Source organism: Ailuropoda melanoleuca, chromosome X (genome assembly GCF_002007445.2).
Source record: "Ailuropoda melanoleuca isolate Jingjing chromosome X, ASM200744v2, whole genome shotgun sequence".
Lineage (NCBI taxonomy): Eukaryota > Metazoa > Chordata > Mammalia > Carnivora > Ursidae > Ailuropoda > Ailuropoda melanoleuca.
Window position 1 is genome coordinate 898581 of NC_048238.1, and position 20078 is coordinate 918658.

Sequence of the window (20078 nt, forward strand, 5' to 3'; positions counted from 1 at the left end):
AATATGTCATCTTCTCCACGTCCACAGGCCAGGGCAGACACCGCCAGGGTTGGGAAGCAGGCTGCAGATGCTGGGATTCTGGAGACCAGAGTCTAAGGTCCAGGTAGGGTTGCTGAGATCCAGACAGGGCAGGGCTGTGCTCCCTCCAGAGGCTCCAGGGGAGGGTCCTTCCTGCCTCTTCCAGCTCCTGGGAACTCTAGGCATCCCTGGGCTTGTGTCCTTATCCCTCCCATTTTTGCCTCCATCTTCACATGGCTTCTCCTCTGCATCTGTGTCTCCTCTTCTGTCTCTTATAGGGACACCTGTCATTGGATTTAGGGCCACCTTAATCCAGAATGACCTTATCTTAAACTAACTACAACTGCAAAGACCCTTTTTCCAAATAAGGTCCCACTCCAAGTTTCCGATTGGTTACAAATTTTGGGGAGACACCATTCAACCCTATGCAACATAAAACAATGATTTTGGAGTCATTGGAGTTCATGCAACATAGGACAATGACCCCAAGAAATGGGAAGCAGGCAAGCAAGCCCTGTGACTGCCCTAGCTGAAGATTTGGGGGAGTTTCCAGGCATGGCTTAGGGAGTGGGACCCAGGTAAGGACCATTTAAGAACATGGGAGAGAGAACTGATGGCCTAGGAGTACCGGGGGTGAAAGACTGAGTCGAGGGAATAGGGAGGGGAAAGCTAAAGAGGAAAGAGAACCCAGAGATCCGAGGATGGGCCCCCACAGTTTTGGGCAGAAATGACTACCATCATCACCACCACCTTCACCACCATCACCTTCACCACCATCACCAGCATCACCTTCACCACCATCACCATCATCACCACCATCACCATCACCACCATCACCATCATCACCATCACCACCATCACCATCATCACCATCATCAACATCACCACCATCTCCATCCCCACCACCATCATTATCACCAATAGATGGATTGTTTAGCAAGTCTGCTTGATGAACTATCTTATTTTTCTTTCCAGGGGAAGGAGGCCTGGGTCGTCCCCCTAAATTTCATCTCCTGCATACTTCATCCCACAGATGGAAGAGGAGGCTATGAAGAGCACTAGAGAGTCCAGAAATGAGTCATAATTGGCACACTGCAGAGTCACAGTCTCCGAGTCTCCACCTGCAAATCCAGGCATGAATGAGTGAGTGATAGGCATTGACTTTCCAGCAATGCCCGCCGTGGTGACCTGCCGTCGGGCCCTGGGGGACATCCAGCCCAGTACAACCACCTGGCTGGAGTGACAATGTGGAGGAGGGTTGCAGCTGTAGAGAGCACTTTAACCTTTTCTTCTTCGGGAGTTCCTAGAAGACAGTGGTGCGCCAATCTACTTCCACATTAAATTCTCAGAATGTGACCTACAGCAAAGGCTAAACTTAACCATTAACAAGAGTTAAACCTATTGCATTGGTTAAAAATCCAAGTCCCAAATAGAGAAAGAAGAAGAGAGAATACATAGTGCATTTTGTTATACTTGCAGAGTCCAGTGACCAGCAGCCTAGTACGTGTGTGGTCACTGTGGACCCTGGCTTCCAGTCCCCCTGCTTGGTCTCTATGCTCTCCCCAGGCAGTCCTACAGGACCCTTGTAAGCCTCTACAAGCCAGACAAGGTCCTTCACTCTCTTTCGCCTTCTCCACATGCCGGTGGGAACTCCGAGCAGATCTAAAAAGGCCAAGGCAAAAGCCGTAAGCAAAGATGGAACAAAGAGGTCCCAAGAAATATTATGCTGTCACTCCTTCAGACCCATCAGTAGTTGTTAAGCTTTTTCTGCATGTGTCATGCTCAGCCAGACATGGTTGCCTTCATGACGGTGAAGAGGAATCATGTCGGGGCCCTTGAGACCCTCCTAGGGTTCAGTGATTCAGTAGAAGGACTCACAGAACCCCTCAAAGCTCTTATTCTCATGGTTCTGGTTTAATACAACAAAAGGATACAGATGAAAATCAAGGAGACCTCAAAGGTGCACGGGGCAGAGTCCAAGAGAGATGAGGTGTAAGCTTCAAGGTGTAAGCTTCCAGGTGTCCTCTCCCCATGGACTTGTGGATGGTGCTTATGTCTTCCAAAGACCATGAGTGACAACATGCATGAGGTATTATCAACCAGGAGTGTTCACGAAGCCTTGGTGTCCAGACATTCTCATGCGGTGAGTCACATAACATGGAGTGTCCACATGGCTGACCTGAGTTATTCCATTACCAGCCCCTCCAGAGGGCCAGCTGTGGCATGACCCAATGCCCCGTCCTAAATCACATCGTGGCATTAACCACATGCCATAGCTCCAGGCAAACAAAGACACTCTTATCAGGCAGGCTCATAGGTGAACTTCCAGGAGGTGGTCAAGGGCTAGAGCTTAGTTTGGAAGGGGCAAGTGTGGACAATCCAGGCTTGCTGAGTTAACTCTTTACCATGGAGGTGTGTTGTGAGATTTTTCAAGTTTCAGAGACTCAAATGGTGTAAGAACCCGGAACACCCCTCCCACCAGGAAAGACACTCCATGGAATGTGCCCCACTGAGTTCTTCAAACCTCTCCCTTGATTCTGACCTCTGCATCCAGCTCCCTGCCTGATGCCTCCACATCCTGGCTCCCCCAAGAAGCCCACTGAACATGGCATCTCCTTCTCCGGCTCCATGTCCTTTGCCAGCTCCTCCTATTTCTCTAAATCAGACAAGGTACCACCGTTTCTGCACCTTCTTAGTCCTCAAGCTGCAGTGAGTATGGGTGACTGCAGTTCCCTCCACCCGTTCTGTCCTGGCCATTGTGCCTTCGTCATGTTCCTCACAGTGGTCTCCTGTTTGGTGCTGCTTCTGCTCCTCGGTTTCCAAGACTGCTAACAAGGGAGGGTTCTCTGGCAGTCACATTAACAGTGTCTTCGAGAGAGATGCACTTGACCAGAGCTGGCCCATCCCACCCCATGACTGCTGACCTTTCCATCCAGCCCCCAGCCATGCATCTCTCCCCATGACATGATGTCCCCCACTCCCTGTGATGCTCAGTTGACCATGAGCACCGTCATCGCAGTGGGACTCAGTGTGTCCTCCATGGTCCAGATGAAATGCTGCCCACTCTCTAGCCCATTGTTGTTCATCTCCTCGTCCAAAGGCCCCACGTTGGGGACATCCAGTACTATGCGTCACCAGACCCCATGGCCTTTCTACTAGCCTTGTCCCGCTATGAGCTACAAACCTACTTCCTACCCACTCCACTAGGTTCTAGCCAATAAAGGTGCTCAACAAAGGTCTCATGAGTTCAACGGCCCAGGTGCGGCCCCATGCCAAAAGCCAGCAAGCTCATAGCATCCTGGGCAGACTCAATGAGCTGTCTGGTTAAACCTTGGGAAGATGTGTTTCTCCACATTGATGCTGAAGGGGAGTGGCTTCTTCAGGAACGGGGAGCCATGGAGGCTAATGCTGCCTTTCCTTGGCTGACGGTGCTATTCCATATCCTGGACTTCTTGTCTGTGCTCTTCATAGGCACCGATGGTCCATTTCTCAACACTTCTCCTCTGTGCGTGGCTCTGCTCAGCATCCTCCAGCCAGCACGAGGGCTGTGTGTGGGGGCGTGCATGCGTGCGTGGGTGCCACACCCCAGATCCGCTCTCTTCTGGGAGCTGACAAGCCAAGGAACTCACTCACCGTTCACAGGTTTCTCAAGTGTGCGTAATGAGAAAACATCACAGGAAGGGGGAGGGCGCTAAGGAGAAAAGGGAAGTTGAGGGTTGAAATGTCTCGGCAATGCAATCAGTGTGTTCACTTTCTGACCAGACAGAGAGCTGTCCAAGAGAACGGCCAGATGTTGGAGCGCCGGGAAACTGAGCAAGAAAGCAGGTGGCCGGGGCAGAGCCTGGTGCGGTGGGGTAAGGCGACTCCCTTCGTTTTCTGACCTTCAAATGTGCTCTGTCCCTAGGGGGCCTATCCCTGCTTCTGCTAACAGCTCACGGTGCAGGTCAGGGAGCACCTGGGGGTGGGAAATGGGAATCTCCCAATGTAGGCGCCCAACAGGGAGGTGGGATAACTCCAGCGGCCCGTGGGCACTGTGTTGGAAGGTCTGAATTAGCCCCGGGGTTTAGCCAACTTGCACTGTGAGCAGGCTGAGCCCCTCATGCAAGTCTGTGTATGTGAGCATTAGAAGCCTGTTTGGAATTATTCGAGGCTTGGATGCAGGCAATGATCCACACGGGGAACCGCTGCTCCCTGCATCCTGGGGAGACACTTCGCTGTCAGTCGCTTATCTCAAAGCCCCCAGCCACCAAGTGCAGAGCTGCTGGTCAACCTGGGTGACAGGTGTCTTTGGGGACCACAATATTTCATCCCATGTGTCGCCTGAGCGTGGTGACTGATTGCATCCCCCCCTCCAAACTGCAGGGAGCTCAACGTCCAAGCTCATCCTAGGGATGGGCCACAGTTCGGCAGCCCCTGCACTGCCCCCGGGGTCTCTGATCCGACCTAGTCTGACAGATGGAGCTGGCAGCCATGTAGCCCTTAGGTTTATAGATAGGGGAAGAAAACCCAGTCTGGAGAAAACTGAAAGGAGAAGGGAAAGTGGGTAGTCAGTGGGCAAAAAATAGCAAAGTAACGTTCTAAGTTTTCGGTCATATGAAATGCAAACCCCAGGCAAATCCACAGACTAGGAGGGAAGAGTGGGGAGTGTCGGCGTCATGGTGATGGGCTCCTCCTCTGGGGGGATGAGAACGTCCAAGCTCAGGTACAGGTGGTGGCTGAACAAGGCAGAGGCTCCCTACGCTGCTGAGTTGCACATTTCAAGGGGTGAACTTGATACCCTGTGAGTTTCACCTCCGTTTTTAAAAAATCAAGGCAAAAATTGATTAAAGGAAGCATGAGATCTCCCTGGACTTCAGTGTCTCATCCACTTGCACGAGGACACGAGGAACTGTCTCCAAGGATGAGCGTGAGCGAGAGACTAGGAACCGATGGAAGGTGCCTGTGTTTGGTTCGCCCAGGGCAGGCGGTGGGGAAATCACAACGCCGATTACTTCACCCTGCCCCCGAGGTATCGCCCGAAGGGTTTGGTACCATCGCTGGCCAAGAGCCCCACGTTGTGACTAACCATCTAATTAAAACAGCAACCCTTGCTAGGTCCTCTTGCATGCTGCTGGTGGGTATGACNCTTGCATGCTGCTGGTGGGTATGTGACAATGTCGTTGTTCGGTTCTTTGGGGTTTTTTTAAGTCAAGTTTACAGAAGTTTATGCTTTTGCTCCATCATGATGAGAAGCAAGCCAAGTTCACTTTAGAGGAAGCGGGATGGGGAACTGTCCAGCTCAGGGCGTATTTCCGTGCAGATTCCCTCTGGTGGGGGGAGGGGTGTGCAGCCACAGGCGCCTGCTTCACGTATAGCAGCAAAGCAGGAGCTATGCGAGGCTTGAAAAGGGAGGAGGAAAGAGGATTCCAGGAGCTTACAGGGGGTGAGTGGAACGAGGACCCTCCCTGCCTCGCTGCACTGCACGGCCCCCTCCTAATTAAGGGCAGCTTTGCTCAAAACCAGGGTGCTCACACACATTGCAGATGTGAAAAGCAGGGCAGAGGCAAGGCAGAAATAGCCAAGGGGAACGGGAGACTGAGGAAGGGTCCGCCCCGAGAGCCTCTTGGGTGCAGCATGGAGGCCCCTGCACCCAGTGCCAAGAACCCCGGACAAGACCCGGAGAAAGGCTGGGTGGAGCACAGTCTAGCTTGCAGATGGAGGAAGCTGGGAACTTCCCCCATAGCACTGGAGGACAAGGTGTGTGGGAGGCAGGGACGTTGGGACAGGTCTGGTCCATGGCTTTTATTTCCTCTTTTATGGCAAGGGTGGTGCCCTAGGAGGGAGTGGGTTTGGGGAGGTTGGGAGGCAGGAACCTGAGGCTGGGCACCGCTCCCCAGGTGCACTCTGGTACAGGTGTGCACACCTGGCTTGGGGAGCTGGCTGGACTCTGTGTCATTGGGCTCCAGCCTGAGAAGCTGGTGCAGGGGTAGGGGGTAAAGGGGTTGTACCATCTAGACATGCCAGGCAACCCATCACTGCACAGGGTGGGTGGGAAAGGAGGCATGTGGTGAGGAAATGTAGAGAATGGGTGTTACAGCTCAGACATCTGTGGGGGCAGGGATCAGTAAGATAAGGGATCCTATAGGTCCCCAGAGGACAGAGTCCCCGGGGTGGGGCTGGACATCAAGGAGAGGAAGAGCCCAAATGTACTGAACTGGCCTCATGTGGGAGGGAGATGCGGTGTCCTGGTGGGAGCTGAACTTGAGGGGAATCTGGGGGAACAAGAAGAGAGTCCGTGAAGGCAGGCGTCAGCTGGGAAGTGAGGACATGGAGGTCCATGGGGCAGGTGTCAGGGGTGTGATGGTTGGGTCTCCAAAAAGCAGACACTGGACAGGGTGAAATAGGGAAAGAATGGGTGAGGGAGATGTCTCAGAGGGGGGAGGAAGGGAGGAGAAAGGGGAGGAGGAGAAGGAAGGAAGGAAGGAAGGAAGGAAGGAAGGAAGGAAGGAAGGAAAAGGAGAAGGAAGGAAAGACTGAAGGAAGAAGGAAGAAGGGAAGGAAAGAAGGAAGAAAAGTAGAAAGGAGGGAAGGAGGAAGGGAAGAGAAACGGGAAGGAAAGAAGGAAAGGGGGAGAAATTTGTGGTCTTTTGTTCCGTCAGCCCCCAGGAAGCTAATACACGAAGAAAAAAGAGACAGTGCTTAGGCCGACAGACTCTATAAACCCAAGGAAATTACAGAAAACACGCATGGTAAAAGAGAGAGAAAGGAACCTACAAGAAAAGACAAGGCTTTAAAAGGATGAGATCACAGGGAACACAAAGAGATGAAGAGCAGCAGAGACAGTAAGCAGCCGAGGAGGAAGAGAAGTACTTGGAGACGTAAGACCCCATTACACGTCATAACAACAGCCACAGAAAGAACACCAGCAAAAATACCACCAGGGCAATGCTGGTCGACCCCAAGAGGCCACAACAAACCCAAGCAGAACATCAGGTGTTCTTTCTTGAGTGCAGTTTAATGAGCCCTTTGCTTTTGTACTTATGTATTTAAAAAGTTTTTAGTAGACTTTTTTTTTAGAGCACTTTCAGATTTACAGAAAAATTTAAGTGGAAATTACAGGGGTTTCCTATATATGCGCTTCCCCTTTGACCCAGTCTCCACCCTTATTAATATTTGGCATCAGTGAGACACATCTGTTATCGCTGATGGGCCAATACTGATACTTTATTATTGATTAAAGCCCACGGTTTACATTAGAGTCACTCTCGGTGTTGGACATTCTGTGGGTTTGGACAGATGTATAGTGACATATATCTATCACTCTGCAGTACTTTCACTGACCTAAAAATCCCCTGTCCCTGCCTGCTCATCTGTCCCTCCCCCAAAATTTGGTAACTACTGATTTTTTTTTCCCGTCTCCATAGTTTTTACTTTTCCAGAACGTCTTAGAGTCTGAATCATACAGGATGCAACATTTTCGGACTGGCCTCTTTCACCTAGCAAACGCGTTTAAACATCCTCAATGTCTCTCTGTGCACTTACCCCTTTTTATTTCCCTCTTTTTTTTTTTAACATATCCTTTTTGATTGTTGTGAAACTCAAGCTTTTTAAAAAAAGAGAAAAAAACCTCAAAAAACTGTTGTTACCCTGATAGAAACCCAACCTATCATTCCTTTTTCTCCTCCCCAAAAAATCCATTCTAAAAACACTCAGAGCACGGGTCAACTAGACTCACATTAAAATTTTTGAAATGAAAATGTAAAAATTTAAATTATACGAAGAAAAAAAAGAGAGAGAGAAAAATGAGAAACTAATCAAAGTGGGTGTAATATTCCCCAAAAGTATCTTAAAAATCACTGTTATGTGTCATCCATGGCTTCAACATTCATCTGAACCATGAGTCAAGCTTGATAGAAGACAGACGGGTGGGTTTCCAGGGTAGATTCGTGAGGCGGTGCTAGTATTTCCTCACACCGTGTGGGAGATCGTTTTGCTTCTCTCAGGAAGTTGATCCTGGAGAAAAGAGAAGTCAGCGGCAGGTTCCTGTTTTGTACGTCTTGCGGGCTCTGGAGTAGATGGACAGCTCAGGGCATTCTCTGCAGGAGGAATTGGAATCCCAGCTGCTGACAAATGAATGCTTAGCCTGAGGAAGGACTTGGTGGGCCTGTGCTCTACCCCCCACTCTGGTTAGAGAGGGAGGGTCGTGTCCTGGAGGTCAGCTGTGTGCAGCCAGAGCCTGATGCACAGTCCAGCACCTTGGGAACAACCCTGCCTGACCATCTCCACTGTTCTTTTGTGGACAATATGTCCATCAAGTGGCTGCCCATCCTAGACTCGGCCCTAAGCCTTAGGGAGTGGGTCTTGGTACATGCAATGGATGGAATAATGTCCCCAGAGACGTCCACATCCTGATCCCCACCTGGTGGACAGATAATGGCCCCAGAGACATCCGTGTCCTCACCCAGGTTACAGACAGGAATGAAGCCACAGCATGTGGACAACTTGCCCCAGGGACAGAGAGAATGACCGGGTGGGCTGGAGCCCCAGGCCCATGCCGCTGGACAGGCCCTTGGTTCTGGTGACCCCTCCACCCCTCCCCACTGAGCCTGGTTGTAACCTGCAGACCCTCTGCAGCCAGCAGTGACCCCCGGCTGGCCAGGTCGGTAGACTGACCATCAGGCTGGGGATGGTCCTGCACTCCCCGAGGAAACCTCACTGAGCCCCCCTGCCAAGAATCCCCATGAGAGCTGATTTCTTCAAAGTGTGACTGTCTGTCCCTGTAGGTTGTCCTCGTCTTTCGGGCAGCCCTATGGGACTCGGGGCCACAGCCATCCTGTTCTGCATGCTCCTGGACCCAGTTTTCCTCCAGACTCTGGAGCAGCAGGGTAAGCATATGAACCTGTTTGGCCCTTCTCTGCCTGTCTCATTCCTACGTCCTGTGTATCTGGGGACACATCCCGATGCCAGAGTCCAACTGCACTTCATCCTCGTACGCAGTCAGCCAACTGGCACAATCCAGGGTCACCGGGTGCTTAACTGTTTCCTTGCCCGTGCTCTGAAAGCCCCTTCCTACTCCAGGCTTACGACAGGGTCACCCACCATAGCTGCAAACTGTGGCTCATTGGCCCCAATTCTGGGCAACAGGGGCATGGAGGGTTTCACCCTGGCAAGGACTAGTAAACATCCTGACTTAAAGAGGTGGACAGAGGAAACAAGGTGAGGCCACATACACTCAATCCCACCCCTGGCTGGTGGCATAGGCAGCATTAACTGAGTGGTAGGTCTCCGCCTGGGGGACCTGGGTATCAATTATCAGGCCATGCTTTGCCATCTTAGGAATGATAAAGGGGAACAAACACACTTAGGTTTTGGGTGTATATGGCAAGGGTCACAGGGAGGGGTATAGGGTCACTGGGACATTGGTAAGAAAGCGCACTGGATGAAGGACTGGGGAATAAGCACAGAGCTGGCTGGTTGGAACTTAGAGAAAGCAGTCCTCCTCCAGCTGCGTTCCACCTGCTGTCAGGAGGTGCGGGTAAGAAGAGCTCATTCACAAGTAGCTCATGGGGGGCTGGGTAAGGGCACCAATAACCCCCAACCATCCCCAAAGGATGTTCTCAGGGACCACTCCCCAGGGCTGGAAACCCCAAGAGCTGATCAACTGCAATTTTCCTTTGTGACTTTTAACCAGCCTTTTGAGGGCAGAGATGCTATTGCTCAATTCGGGGGAAATGGAGAGCAGGGAACAGAGATGTCAGGCAACGTGCTGGGAGTGACACAGCTGGTGAGAGACAGAACCGGGACTCAGACTCACTCCTGTCTTTCTAAAGGGGGCTCTGATTTTAAAGTATGGACAGTGTCAACACACCTGTCTTTACCACCCCAAGAAAGGTGATAGGGGGATGATGGGGATGGCTGTCTCCCTGTCCTCCACACAGAGGACCTGTGGGAATCTTCATGCACTTGCACAAAATCTGTGCAGTCCAGCCCAGCCCTTCTCCTTGGGTTTGGCATATGGAACGGATGGACTCTCTACACTTACACTCAGGAGTCCCCAGGTCCAGGGATGGGCAGGAGGTGGCTCAGTCCAGAGAGGAGATGTGCTCTGGACACATTCGTGCCATCGGATTTCTGTTAACCATTGAAGACTTTCTTGGTTGGGTATGAACTCGAGGGCATATGCAGCTCTTGCAGGACTCCCAGGCTAAGACCAAGGCCCATAGAACTGTTGGGGGCAGATGATCATTGTGGTCTTGTGCTGGGAAAATAGGAGAAGTCTGCAGGGAGCCAAGGGGGTGCCAGGGAGGGAGGAGGGTCAAGAAATGCAGGAGGTAAGTGATGTATTTTCAGGCTCTGGAGACCTGGAGACAGGTGGTCCCTATGCTGGGGGAGGTGGGGGTGGCACCTTAAAGAAAGGAGGATGTGGGTGTGAGGCACCAAGCACAGAGGCCGTGTGGGTTGAGAGACTCAATATACAAATGGCCAGTGGACAGAGCGTCCTTAAGAACAGAACTCAGGCCCACAACCTGCAGCAACCTGCCCAGGGGGCCAGCCCTCATCAATGGAGACCAGCCCACAGAGCCAACCTACTGTCTACGTGTCAGACAAGCAGGAAGCCAGATGTCCATCCCCATGACAATCCAAGGAGCTAAACAATCCCATCTGGAACAACCAGCCCCGAATGGCCAGGACTTGACCAGTAACTGATGGCTTCCCTACGTGTTGACCCCACTTCTGTATACGACCTACCAGAGGAAGCCAGATAGGGTTCCCTAATCAATCCCATTGGATGCCCTAGTTCTAGTGAGCCCCCTGCATCTTCCCCACGCCCACAGCCTCTGCTCAGGGTACAATCGAACATTCCCTTTTGTCCACTGTGAAACTTGCCCAATCCCCTGTCTGCCCTTGATCTCTGACAAATGCCAGTGATGGTGGCCAATGTCTTCACCATAGCAGGCTCTAAATAAACAGCCTCTGCTTGCTCTCACTTGGTAGGTCTTGCCCTACTTACGTGGTAGGCATCTTGACAAAGAGAAAGGGCACGGAGGTCCACGCAGGAAGAAGAGATCAATAAGGGGAGATTCCGTGCATGTGCCAGTGCCCTGGGGCCACCTGGGGGGACAGGGGAAGGGGCAGCAAGTCCCAGCCTTAATCTTTGCTTACAAGACATGGGATGGGTCAGCAGGCATGGGTAGAGGTGGGAAAGGGGTAATTTCTGAATCCAGTGGTCCTGTCTTTCAGATCTTCCAACCGTGGCAGGGATCCCCAGTCTAAATATGAAGTTTGACTCTTGGAGAATGGAACTGAGTTGGGACTGCAAAGAAAACACTACCTACCTCGAGTGCGTGATGATTCACAAGGACAAAGGGCCGATCGAAATAACAGTAAGATGGAATTTGTTATGGACGATTGCTGTCCTTTACAAAGCTCTCATTACATTAGAAACAAGGCAGCGAGAGGTGGAAACAGAGAGCATGTATGTGACCATGGGACACATCTAGGAGCCATACTTTTGAGAGCACCAGGGAAGTAAGTCCCAGCCTTATCCAAGAGGTGGCCTGGTGGCCTGATGCCCTGGGGGACTGAGGAACTCCTTGGAAAATGTCTTATCTTCAAAGGAAAGGGAGTTCAGGGCTCCCAGGGGAGGACCCCCAGTCCAAAGCTCCTATGAAGTTAGACCTGGTACAGGTTGTAGGGTGGGACCCTCAGGGATGCTCAACCACCCAAGAAAAGTAAAATGAGTCAGGCCAGCAGGATGGGGGATCCAGGACAACACAGGTAGATTCCAGTTGGGCACCCAAATGCTCCCAGAATTTCCAGGGGTCACTTTCAGGGGGACAAAATATCTGACGACAATAATCAGGGGGGGAGACGAATGGCTCATTGTATGACTTTCAGGCTTTTGTACCCCTTCAGGGGGTGTTGTGTAGGGGAACTGCCCTCCGACAAACAGTAACAGCAGCCTGCTGTTGCTTGATTGACCCAACAAAAATCATCCATGTAGCCAACTTAATCCCTAGGAAGAAATAGTTGGTCCTCAGTGTTCCATGAAAACAAAGTTACCAGAGTGAACAGATACAATGTAAAGGCGAAGCCTGTGGGAGAAAGGGGTATGAGATAAGACAAGAAAATGGAATAACATAAAAGAGCGTGCATTAAGCTCCATGATGCTTACAGTGATGAGAGCTCTCTCGGCTCCGCGGAGTGGTGGTCCATCAGCATCACCTGGGAGTTTTGTTACAAATGCAGAATCCCCCGCCTGAAATGTGCTACACCGAAAGCTGCATTTTGACAAGATGCCCAGGGATGGAGGGCACATGGAAACGGGACCTCTATTCTGACCTCCTGAACACTGTAGACTACCGAGTCGAGGTCCCGCCTTCACGTGGGTCTGCCGACATCCACCCAGAGAACGTACATGGGTAGTGGTGGTGTCACGGGGTCCGCGGAAGAGCAAACAGCATGGAGAGGAGAAGGAAAAAAAAAAAAGTTTCCTAATGCACTGGCTGGTTGCATTTCTTTAGCCCCAGGAGAAAGAATGTCACTGCAAGTTTTCGGATTATTCTCTCCATGATGGAGTCACGCTCATGGTTAAAGTAAATAGCACCCAAAGACCGATTCCAGAAACACTGGTCTACACTAACGCAGGTAGGGGAAAACAGCACAGTAATCCTTCTGAACATCACTAGCCTCAAGGTTGATCTATTCCCTTTTTTTTCAGCTTTATTGAGGTATACCTGACACATAGGTATTATATATATTGAAGGTATTATTATATTATATATATTATATATATTGAAGGTATATAACTTTGACAAACGTATACATTAAGCTATTATCTAACATCCCTCCCTTCAGCCCCTGGAAAGCACCATTTACACGTGGTGTCTATGCATTTGCCACCTATAGTGAATAATATCATGATGAATATGGGGGTGCACATATCTTTTTGGGATCCAGATTTCATTTCCTTTGGAGATACATGCAGAAGTGGGATTGCTGGCTCATGTAGGAGTTCTGCTGGCAATATTTAAAGGAACTTCCAAATTTTCCACAGTGGCTGCACCAACTTACATTCCCAAAAACAGTGCACAAGGGGTCCCTTCTATCCACATCCTCGCCAGTATTTATCTCTACTTTTTTCGTTGTAATGGTCATTTAGCAGGTGTGAGGTAATAGCTCATTGTGGTTTTTATTTGCATTTCTTTGATGATGAGGGACATTGAGCATCTTTCTATTGGCCATTCGTATGTCTTCTTTTGAAAAATGGCTTTTCAGGTCCTTTGCCCTATTCAGTTTGTTTGTTTTTTGTTGTTGTTGTTGTTGTTGTTGTTTTCTGTTTTGTTTCTTTTGGGGGGGTTTTGGGGGGGCTTTGGGTTTTTTGCTGTTGAATTGTTTGCGGTCCTTATATATTTTGGATATTAACCTTTTATCAGATACATATGGATTGCAGATATTTTCTCCCATTCTATAGGTTACCTCTTTGCTCTGCTGATTGTTTCCTTCACTGAGCAGAAGCTTTATAGTTTGATGCAATCCCAGTTTTGTCAGTATTTGGTTTTGTCTCCTGTGCTTTGGTGTCATATCCAAAAAACCATTGCCAAGACCAATGCCAAGAACCTTTTCCCCTATGTTTTCTTCCAGTCATTTTACAGTTTCAAGTTTTATGTTTAAGTCTTTGATCAGTTTTAACTCGATTTCCATATACGGCACAAGGTAAGGACCCCATTTCATTCTTCTGCTTATGGATGTCCATTTTTCTCATTACCATTTAGTGAAGAGAGAATCCTTCATCCATTGTGTGTTCTTGGCATCCTTGTTGAAGGTCATCCTTGTTGACCATAAGTCCGTGGATTTCTTTCTGGGCCCTCTGACATCCCATTGATCTATGTGTCTATCTTCATGCCAGTGTCTTACTGTTTTGATTACTGTAGCTTTGTAATGTGTTTTGAGATCAGGAAATGTGATGCTTCTAGCTTTGTCCTTCTTGCTCAAGATTGCTTTGACTCTCTGAAGTCTTTTGTGGCTCCATATGAATTTTAGGATTCTTTTTCTAGTTCTGTAAAGAATGCCATTGGCATTTTGATAGGGATTGCATTGATCTATAGCTCACTTGGGGTAGTATGGCCATTTTAACGCTATTAATTATTTCAATTCACAAACACTTGCTTTCTTGCCATTTTTCTGTGTGCTCTTAAATCTCCTTCATCAATATTTTATAATATTCAGTGTACAAGTCCTTTACGTCCTTGGTTAAGTTTATTCCGAAGTATCTTATTCCTTTCATTGCTATTATGAATGGGATAATTTCATTTTTTTAAGTTTTACTTTTAAGTAATCTATACACCCAACGTGGGGCTTGAACTCACAACCCCAGGATCAAGGGCCAGCCAGGTGCCCCAGGATTATTTTTTTTAATTCCTTTCTTGAGGGACGCCTGGGTAGCGCAGTTGTTAGGCGTCTGCCTTCGGCTCAGGGCGTGATCCCAGAACGATCCCGGCATTCCGGGATCAAGTCCCACATCAGGCTCCTCCGCTGGGAGCCTGCTTCTTCCTCTCCCACTCCCCCTGCTTGTGTTCCCTCTCTCGCTGACTATCTCTGTCAAATAAATAAATAAATAATCTTTAAAAAAATAAATAAATTCCTTTCTTGAATAGGTCGTTGTTAGTATGTACAAATCCCACTGATTTTTGTATGTTGATTTTGTATCCTGCAACTTTATTACATTTACTTATTAGCTGTAACAATGTCTTTTGTTTATTTAGTCTCTAGGTTTTTCTACTTATATGGTCATGTTATCATCAAATGGACAGAATCTGACTTCTTTTTTAATTTGGATAACTTTATTTCTTTTTCTTGTCTAATTGCTCTGGCTAGGACTTTCCATACTATATTAAATAGAAGTGGTGAGAATGCCTACCTTGTCCTTGTTTCTCATCTCACAAGGTAAGCTTTTAGAGTTTTGTTTTTTTCCCCATTGAGTGTGGTGTTAGCTATGAGCTTTCCATATTTGTCCTGTATTGTGTTGAGGTAAATTGCTTCTACACCTATTTTACCGAGAGTTTTTATCATGAATAGATGCCGAATTTTGTCTAAAACGTTGTCTATGGCTACTCACATGATCATGTGATTTTTTTCTTTCATTCTACCAATATGGCACAACATGGTGATTGGTTTGTATATGTTGACCCATCTTTGCATGCTGGGGATAAATTCTCCTCTGTTAGGCCATGCAATCCTTTTAACATGCTGTTGGATATGCTCGCTAGTATTTGGTTAACAATTTTTACATCTATGTTTATTGGGATATTGGCATGTGATATTCTTTTCTTGTGTTTCTGGCTTTGGTATTAGGGTGATCCTGCCCCCATAAAATGAACTGGAAAGTGTTCCCTCGTCTTCTATTTTTTGGAAGAGTTTAAGGAGGACTGGAGGGGTGCCTGGGTGATGCATCTGACTCTCAGTTTCTGCTCAGGTCCTGATCTCAGTGTCATGAGATCAAGCCCCACATCGGGCTCCGTGCTCAGAGGGGAATCTCCTTGAGATTCCTCTCTCTCCCTCTGCCCCCTCCCACTCATGCTCTCTTTCTCTGAAATAAATCAATGAATCTTAAAAACAAGAAGAAGAAGAAGAAAAGGGGCGCCTGGTGGCGCAGCCGGTAAGCGTCTGCCTTCAGCTCAAGGCATGATTCCGGCGTTCTGGGATCGAGCCCCACATCGGGCTCCTCCGCTATGAGCCTGCTTCTTCCTCTCCCACTCTCCTTCTTGTGCTCCCTCTCTCGCTGGCTGTCTCTCTCTCTGTCAAATAAATAAATAAAATCTTAAGAAGAAGAAGAAAGGATTGGAAGTAATTATTCTTTGAATGTTTGTTAGACATTCCAACCATGAAGCCATGTGGTCCACTTGCACAGATTATTTTCTTTTTGTGTCTTCTCAGGTGGGGAGGGCACAGCTGCCCAAAACTTCTCCTGTTTCATCTACAATGCCAACTTCATGAACTGCAGTTGGGCAAAGGGTCAAGCTGCCCCTGATGATGTCCAATATTTTTTGTACATACGAGACTCAAGGTAAGTGTCGATCTCATGTAAACAATCCTGAGAAGTACAGTGGGGGTGGGGGAAGAAGCCCTGATTGTTCTCTGAACAGTTTGGAATTTTATAGGAAAAAAAGGGAAAGAGAGTGTCCTTGTTACATAGAAGACTCAGGAACCCACGTGGGATGCCACCTGGAAGACCTCTCAGGATTAGCGAGCTACAATTACTTCCTGGTGAACGGTACCAGCCAAGGGACAGGAATCCAGTTCTTTGATTCGGTTTTGTCGTGGAAGAAAATCGGTAAGTGCCACGTCCTGGGTGTGAACCGATGCTTAACAGGTGAACCGAACAGAGTCTTTGGGAAGTTTGGAAGAATGGAAATTTATTCTCTCACAGTTCTGGAGCTCAGAGACCCAGAATCAAGGTGTTGGTATGGATGCTTCCTTCTGGAAGGAGGCCAACCCATCGCTTTAATCTGAATTAAGCGAGGTAACAAGAAGTGCCTGCAGCGCTGGTGGTCCCACCCACCGAAGAAGCGAGGGCTCTTCCAATGCTCCCATACCCTCCAAGAGCTGGCCCTGGCACTGGACAGCCCAGACAGACAGGGGTTTTGCCTGCAGCCAGGCAGTGAAGTCCCTCCAGGATGTTCAGACCAGGAGACGGAGGTGAATTGTGTCCCACTTTTGGACCTACTCTTTGGGGTAGCACCCACAGCCTTCTCTTGCCATTTTGGGAGACACCCTTGGCAAAGAGATACCAACTCTCCAGTTGATCTTCCAGAACATTGCCCACCCCCACTCTCCACCTCTGACTTCACCTGTTGGGGGAGCTCTAGGTGTGTGTACCCAGCCAGGTGGCAGGTGTGACTCACAATGAGAAATGCGTGTTTTTTCTCTGTCCTTTCTGGCACAAAAGCGGCCAAACCCTAGGAATTTCCTGGGAGGAGAGAGATAAAAGTGCCTTTTGTTATGTTAAGGGGTGACTGCTGAAAAGCGCCTTTGGATGGGGGTTGGTTGCCAGGGGAACCAACTGGGTGATTAGAGAATTGCAACTTTCAGTCCTCTCCCGTGATCTCCAGGACCTGAAAGGGGCTGGTGGTTGAGTTCAATCTCCAATGGGCAATGATTTAATCAATCGTGTTTACATAATGAAGCCTCCCTAAAATCCCAAAAGGATGGGGTTTGGAGATCTTATAGGTGCGAGTCCACGGAAGCTCCTTCCCCACACCTGGCCCCATGCATCACTTCATTCGGCTGTTCCTGAGTTACAGCCTTTTATAATAAACCCGTGATCTAGTGAATAACGTGTTTGCCCGGGCTCTGTGAGTTGCTCTGCTAGATTAATGGAACCCAAGGAGGACGTCCCGGGATCCTCCGATTTGTAGCTGGTGGGTCAGAACCATGGGTGACAGTCTGGATTTGTGATTGGCGGCTGACCTAGGGGGTGAAGGACAATCTTGTTGGGCTGATCCCTGGGGGATCTGATGCCATGTCCAGGTAGATAGGTCAGAACTGAGTTGAATTGTAGGACACCCTGCCAGTTGTCTGAGAACAGCTCGATGATGGGAAAGGGGACCCTACCCAGCAGAACTGGGTGCAGAATCCTACATATACATCACAAGAATGAGCAAAGAAGGACCCCACTCCTGTTGTGAGCTTGGAAATCTAGCGTGCCCTTTCCAGTGATTATGCATCTCAAAGTTCAGTGTGATCAGATATGCTCGATGTGAACATACAGCCAAGTTGCCCTTGAAGGGTTCGGTAATGGGATCAACTCTCAGTGTTGAGATAGGAATGCATGCTAGCTAAGTGGGACCACACACAGAACGCCCATCCTGATTGTTGGTGGAACCCATCTTAGGGGGTCACATGGGATACCCATTCACTGTGGAAGGACACTGGAGCTCCTTGGTCTTTCCCTATAGGCATCCTGTCTTCCCATTGGAAACCATGCCTTGGCTGTCCCCACAGTGCCCCCATCCCTGCCCAGTCCCCATATTTCCTTCCTTCCCTCACTTTGGGTTCCCTGGCCCATCTCTGCATCCATCCTGCCAGACTGTCCCATGGGCTCACCGCTGAAACTGCACGCATCGCAGTGGTCCTCTTCCCCAAGAAGCAACACTCAGACCCATGACTCAGGCCTCTGGGTGACCCCTGGGAGCTGCCGGAAGAACTGGGTGTGACCTCCGAGGCCCAGCAGATGCCCACCGGTTCAGGGGAGTGTCCTGGGTTCTCGTTACAGAAATATTTAGCCCACCCAACAATATCAGCGTGCACTGCACCAGGTCCCACTGCCTGATTCAGTGGGAAAAGCCCAAGACCCGACATAACCTGCCCAACTGGGAGTTCAAATACCAGCTGGACATCCAAAAACAGGTGAGTGGACTCTGCCCCAAGCAGGACAGCATGCCTCAAGGAGCAGGGCAGCAGCTCCCATGACCCACATGAGGGTCAAGGTCAAGGGAGGTGAGCAGGGCTGGGTGATGCACTGGGAGGAACACAGGGATGTCCTGGGCATGAGGGTCACCACCATATCCAATCCAAGAGAGGTTTCCACCCAGCTGGATCCTGAAAGTCTTCGGGGAGTGCTGGGGAGAGCGGAGTGCTGGAGATCTCCAAGCAGTTGCAGAAAAGAAGGACCTTCTGCTACTTATCCAGTCAGACCCCACCTGGAGAAGGGGGATTGTCTCCTCCACATCCACCTGGACCCAGTGTAGACAAGGAGGATCCCCTGCTCCACGTCTACCTTGACCCAGGGTAGATAAGGGGGAGCCTCTGCTCCATGACCACCTGGACCCAGTGTAGACAAGAAAGACCCTCTGCTCCAAGTCCACGTGGACTCAGTGTAGACAAGAAGGACCCTCTGCTCCAAGTCCACGTGGACCCAGTGTAGATAAGGGGGAGCCTCTGCCCCATGTCTACCTTGACCCAGGGTAGATAAGGGGCAGCCATCTGCTCCATGACCACCTGGACCCAGTGTAGACAAGAAGGACCCTCTGCTCCAAGTCCACATGGACCCAGTGTAGACAAGGAAGGACCCACTGCTCCATGACCACCTGGACCCAGTGTAGACAAGAAGGACCCTCTGCTCCAAGTCCACGTGGACCCAGTGTAGACAAGGGGGAGCCTCTGCCCCATGTCTACCTTGACCCAGGGTAGATAAGGGGCAGCCATCTGCTCCATGACCACCTGGACCCAGTGTAGACAAGAAAGACCCTCTGCTCCACATCCACCTGGACCCAGTGTAGACAAGGGGGAGCCTCTGCACCATGACCACCTGGACCCAGTGTAGACAAGAAGGACCCTCTGCTCCAAGTCCACATGGACCCAGTGTAGACAAGGAAGGACCCACTGCTCCATGACCACCTGGACCCAGTGTAGACAAGAAGGACCCTCTGCTCCAAGTCCACGTGGACCCAGTGTAGACAAGGAGGACCCTCTGCTCCAAGTCCACGTGGACCCAGTGTAGATAAGGGGGAGCCTCTGCCCCATGTCTACCTTGACCCAGGGTAGATAAGGGGCAGCCATCTGCTCCATGACCACCTGGACCCAGTGTAGACAAGAAAGACCCTCTGCTCCACATCCACCTGGACCCAGTGTAGACAAGGGGGAGCCTCTGCACCATGACCACCTGGACCCAGTGTAGACAAGAAGGACCCTCTGCTCCAAGTCCACATGGACCCAGTGTAGACAAGGAAGGACCCACTGCTCCATGACCACCTGGACCCAGTGTAGACAAGAAGGACCCTCTGCTCCAAGTCCACGTGGACCCAGTGTAGACAAGGAGGACCCTCTGCTCCAAGTCCACGTGGACCCAGTGTAGATAAGGGGGAGCCTCTGCCCCATGTCTACCTTGACCCAGGGTAGACAAGGGGGAGCCTCTGCTCCATGACCACCTGGACCCAGTGTAGACAAGAAGGACCCTCTGCTCCAAGTCCACGTGGACCCAGTGTAGACAAGGGGGACCCTCTGCTCCATGACCACCTGGACCCAGTATAGACAAGAAGGACCCTCTGCTCCAAGTCCACGTGGACCCAGTGTAGGCAAGG

General features: G+C 50.0%; 1 protein-coding gene across 9 annotated transcripts in view; it reads left to right on the forward strand.

Annotated features, from left to right (window-relative positions):
* The first annotated feature begins 3717 nt into the window (after window positions 1-3717).
* Window positions 3718-20078, forward strand: part of CSF2RA (colony stimulating factor 2 receptor subunit alpha) — a 29116-nt gene continuing 12755 nt past the window's right edge. For 4 of the 9 annotated variants that reach the window (XR_004622455.1, XR_004622454.1, XR_004622456.1 and 1 more), the window contains exons 1-7: window positions 3718-3872; window positions 8781-8882; window positions 11239-11381; window positions 12522-12645; window positions 15934-16063; window positions 16143-16330; window positions 18272-18405. Coding sequence is in view for 1 of the 9 variants with exons in the window: in XM_034649749.1 (XP_034505640.1) it covers window positions 3740-3872; window positions 8781-8882; window positions 11239-11381; window positions 12522-12645; window positions 15934-16063; window positions 16143-16330; window positions 18272-18405 (954 nt within the window). In the remaining 8 variants the exon portion in view is untranslated. Of the gene's footprint in view, window positions 3873-8780; window positions 8883-11238; window positions 11382-12521; window positions 12646-14568; window positions 14944-15933; window positions 16064-16142; window positions 16331-18271; window positions 18406-20078 lie in introns of those variants that run through there. The other 5 variants (XR_002143037.2, XR_004622457.1, XR_004622458.1 and 2 more) reach the window with 4 other exon arrangements.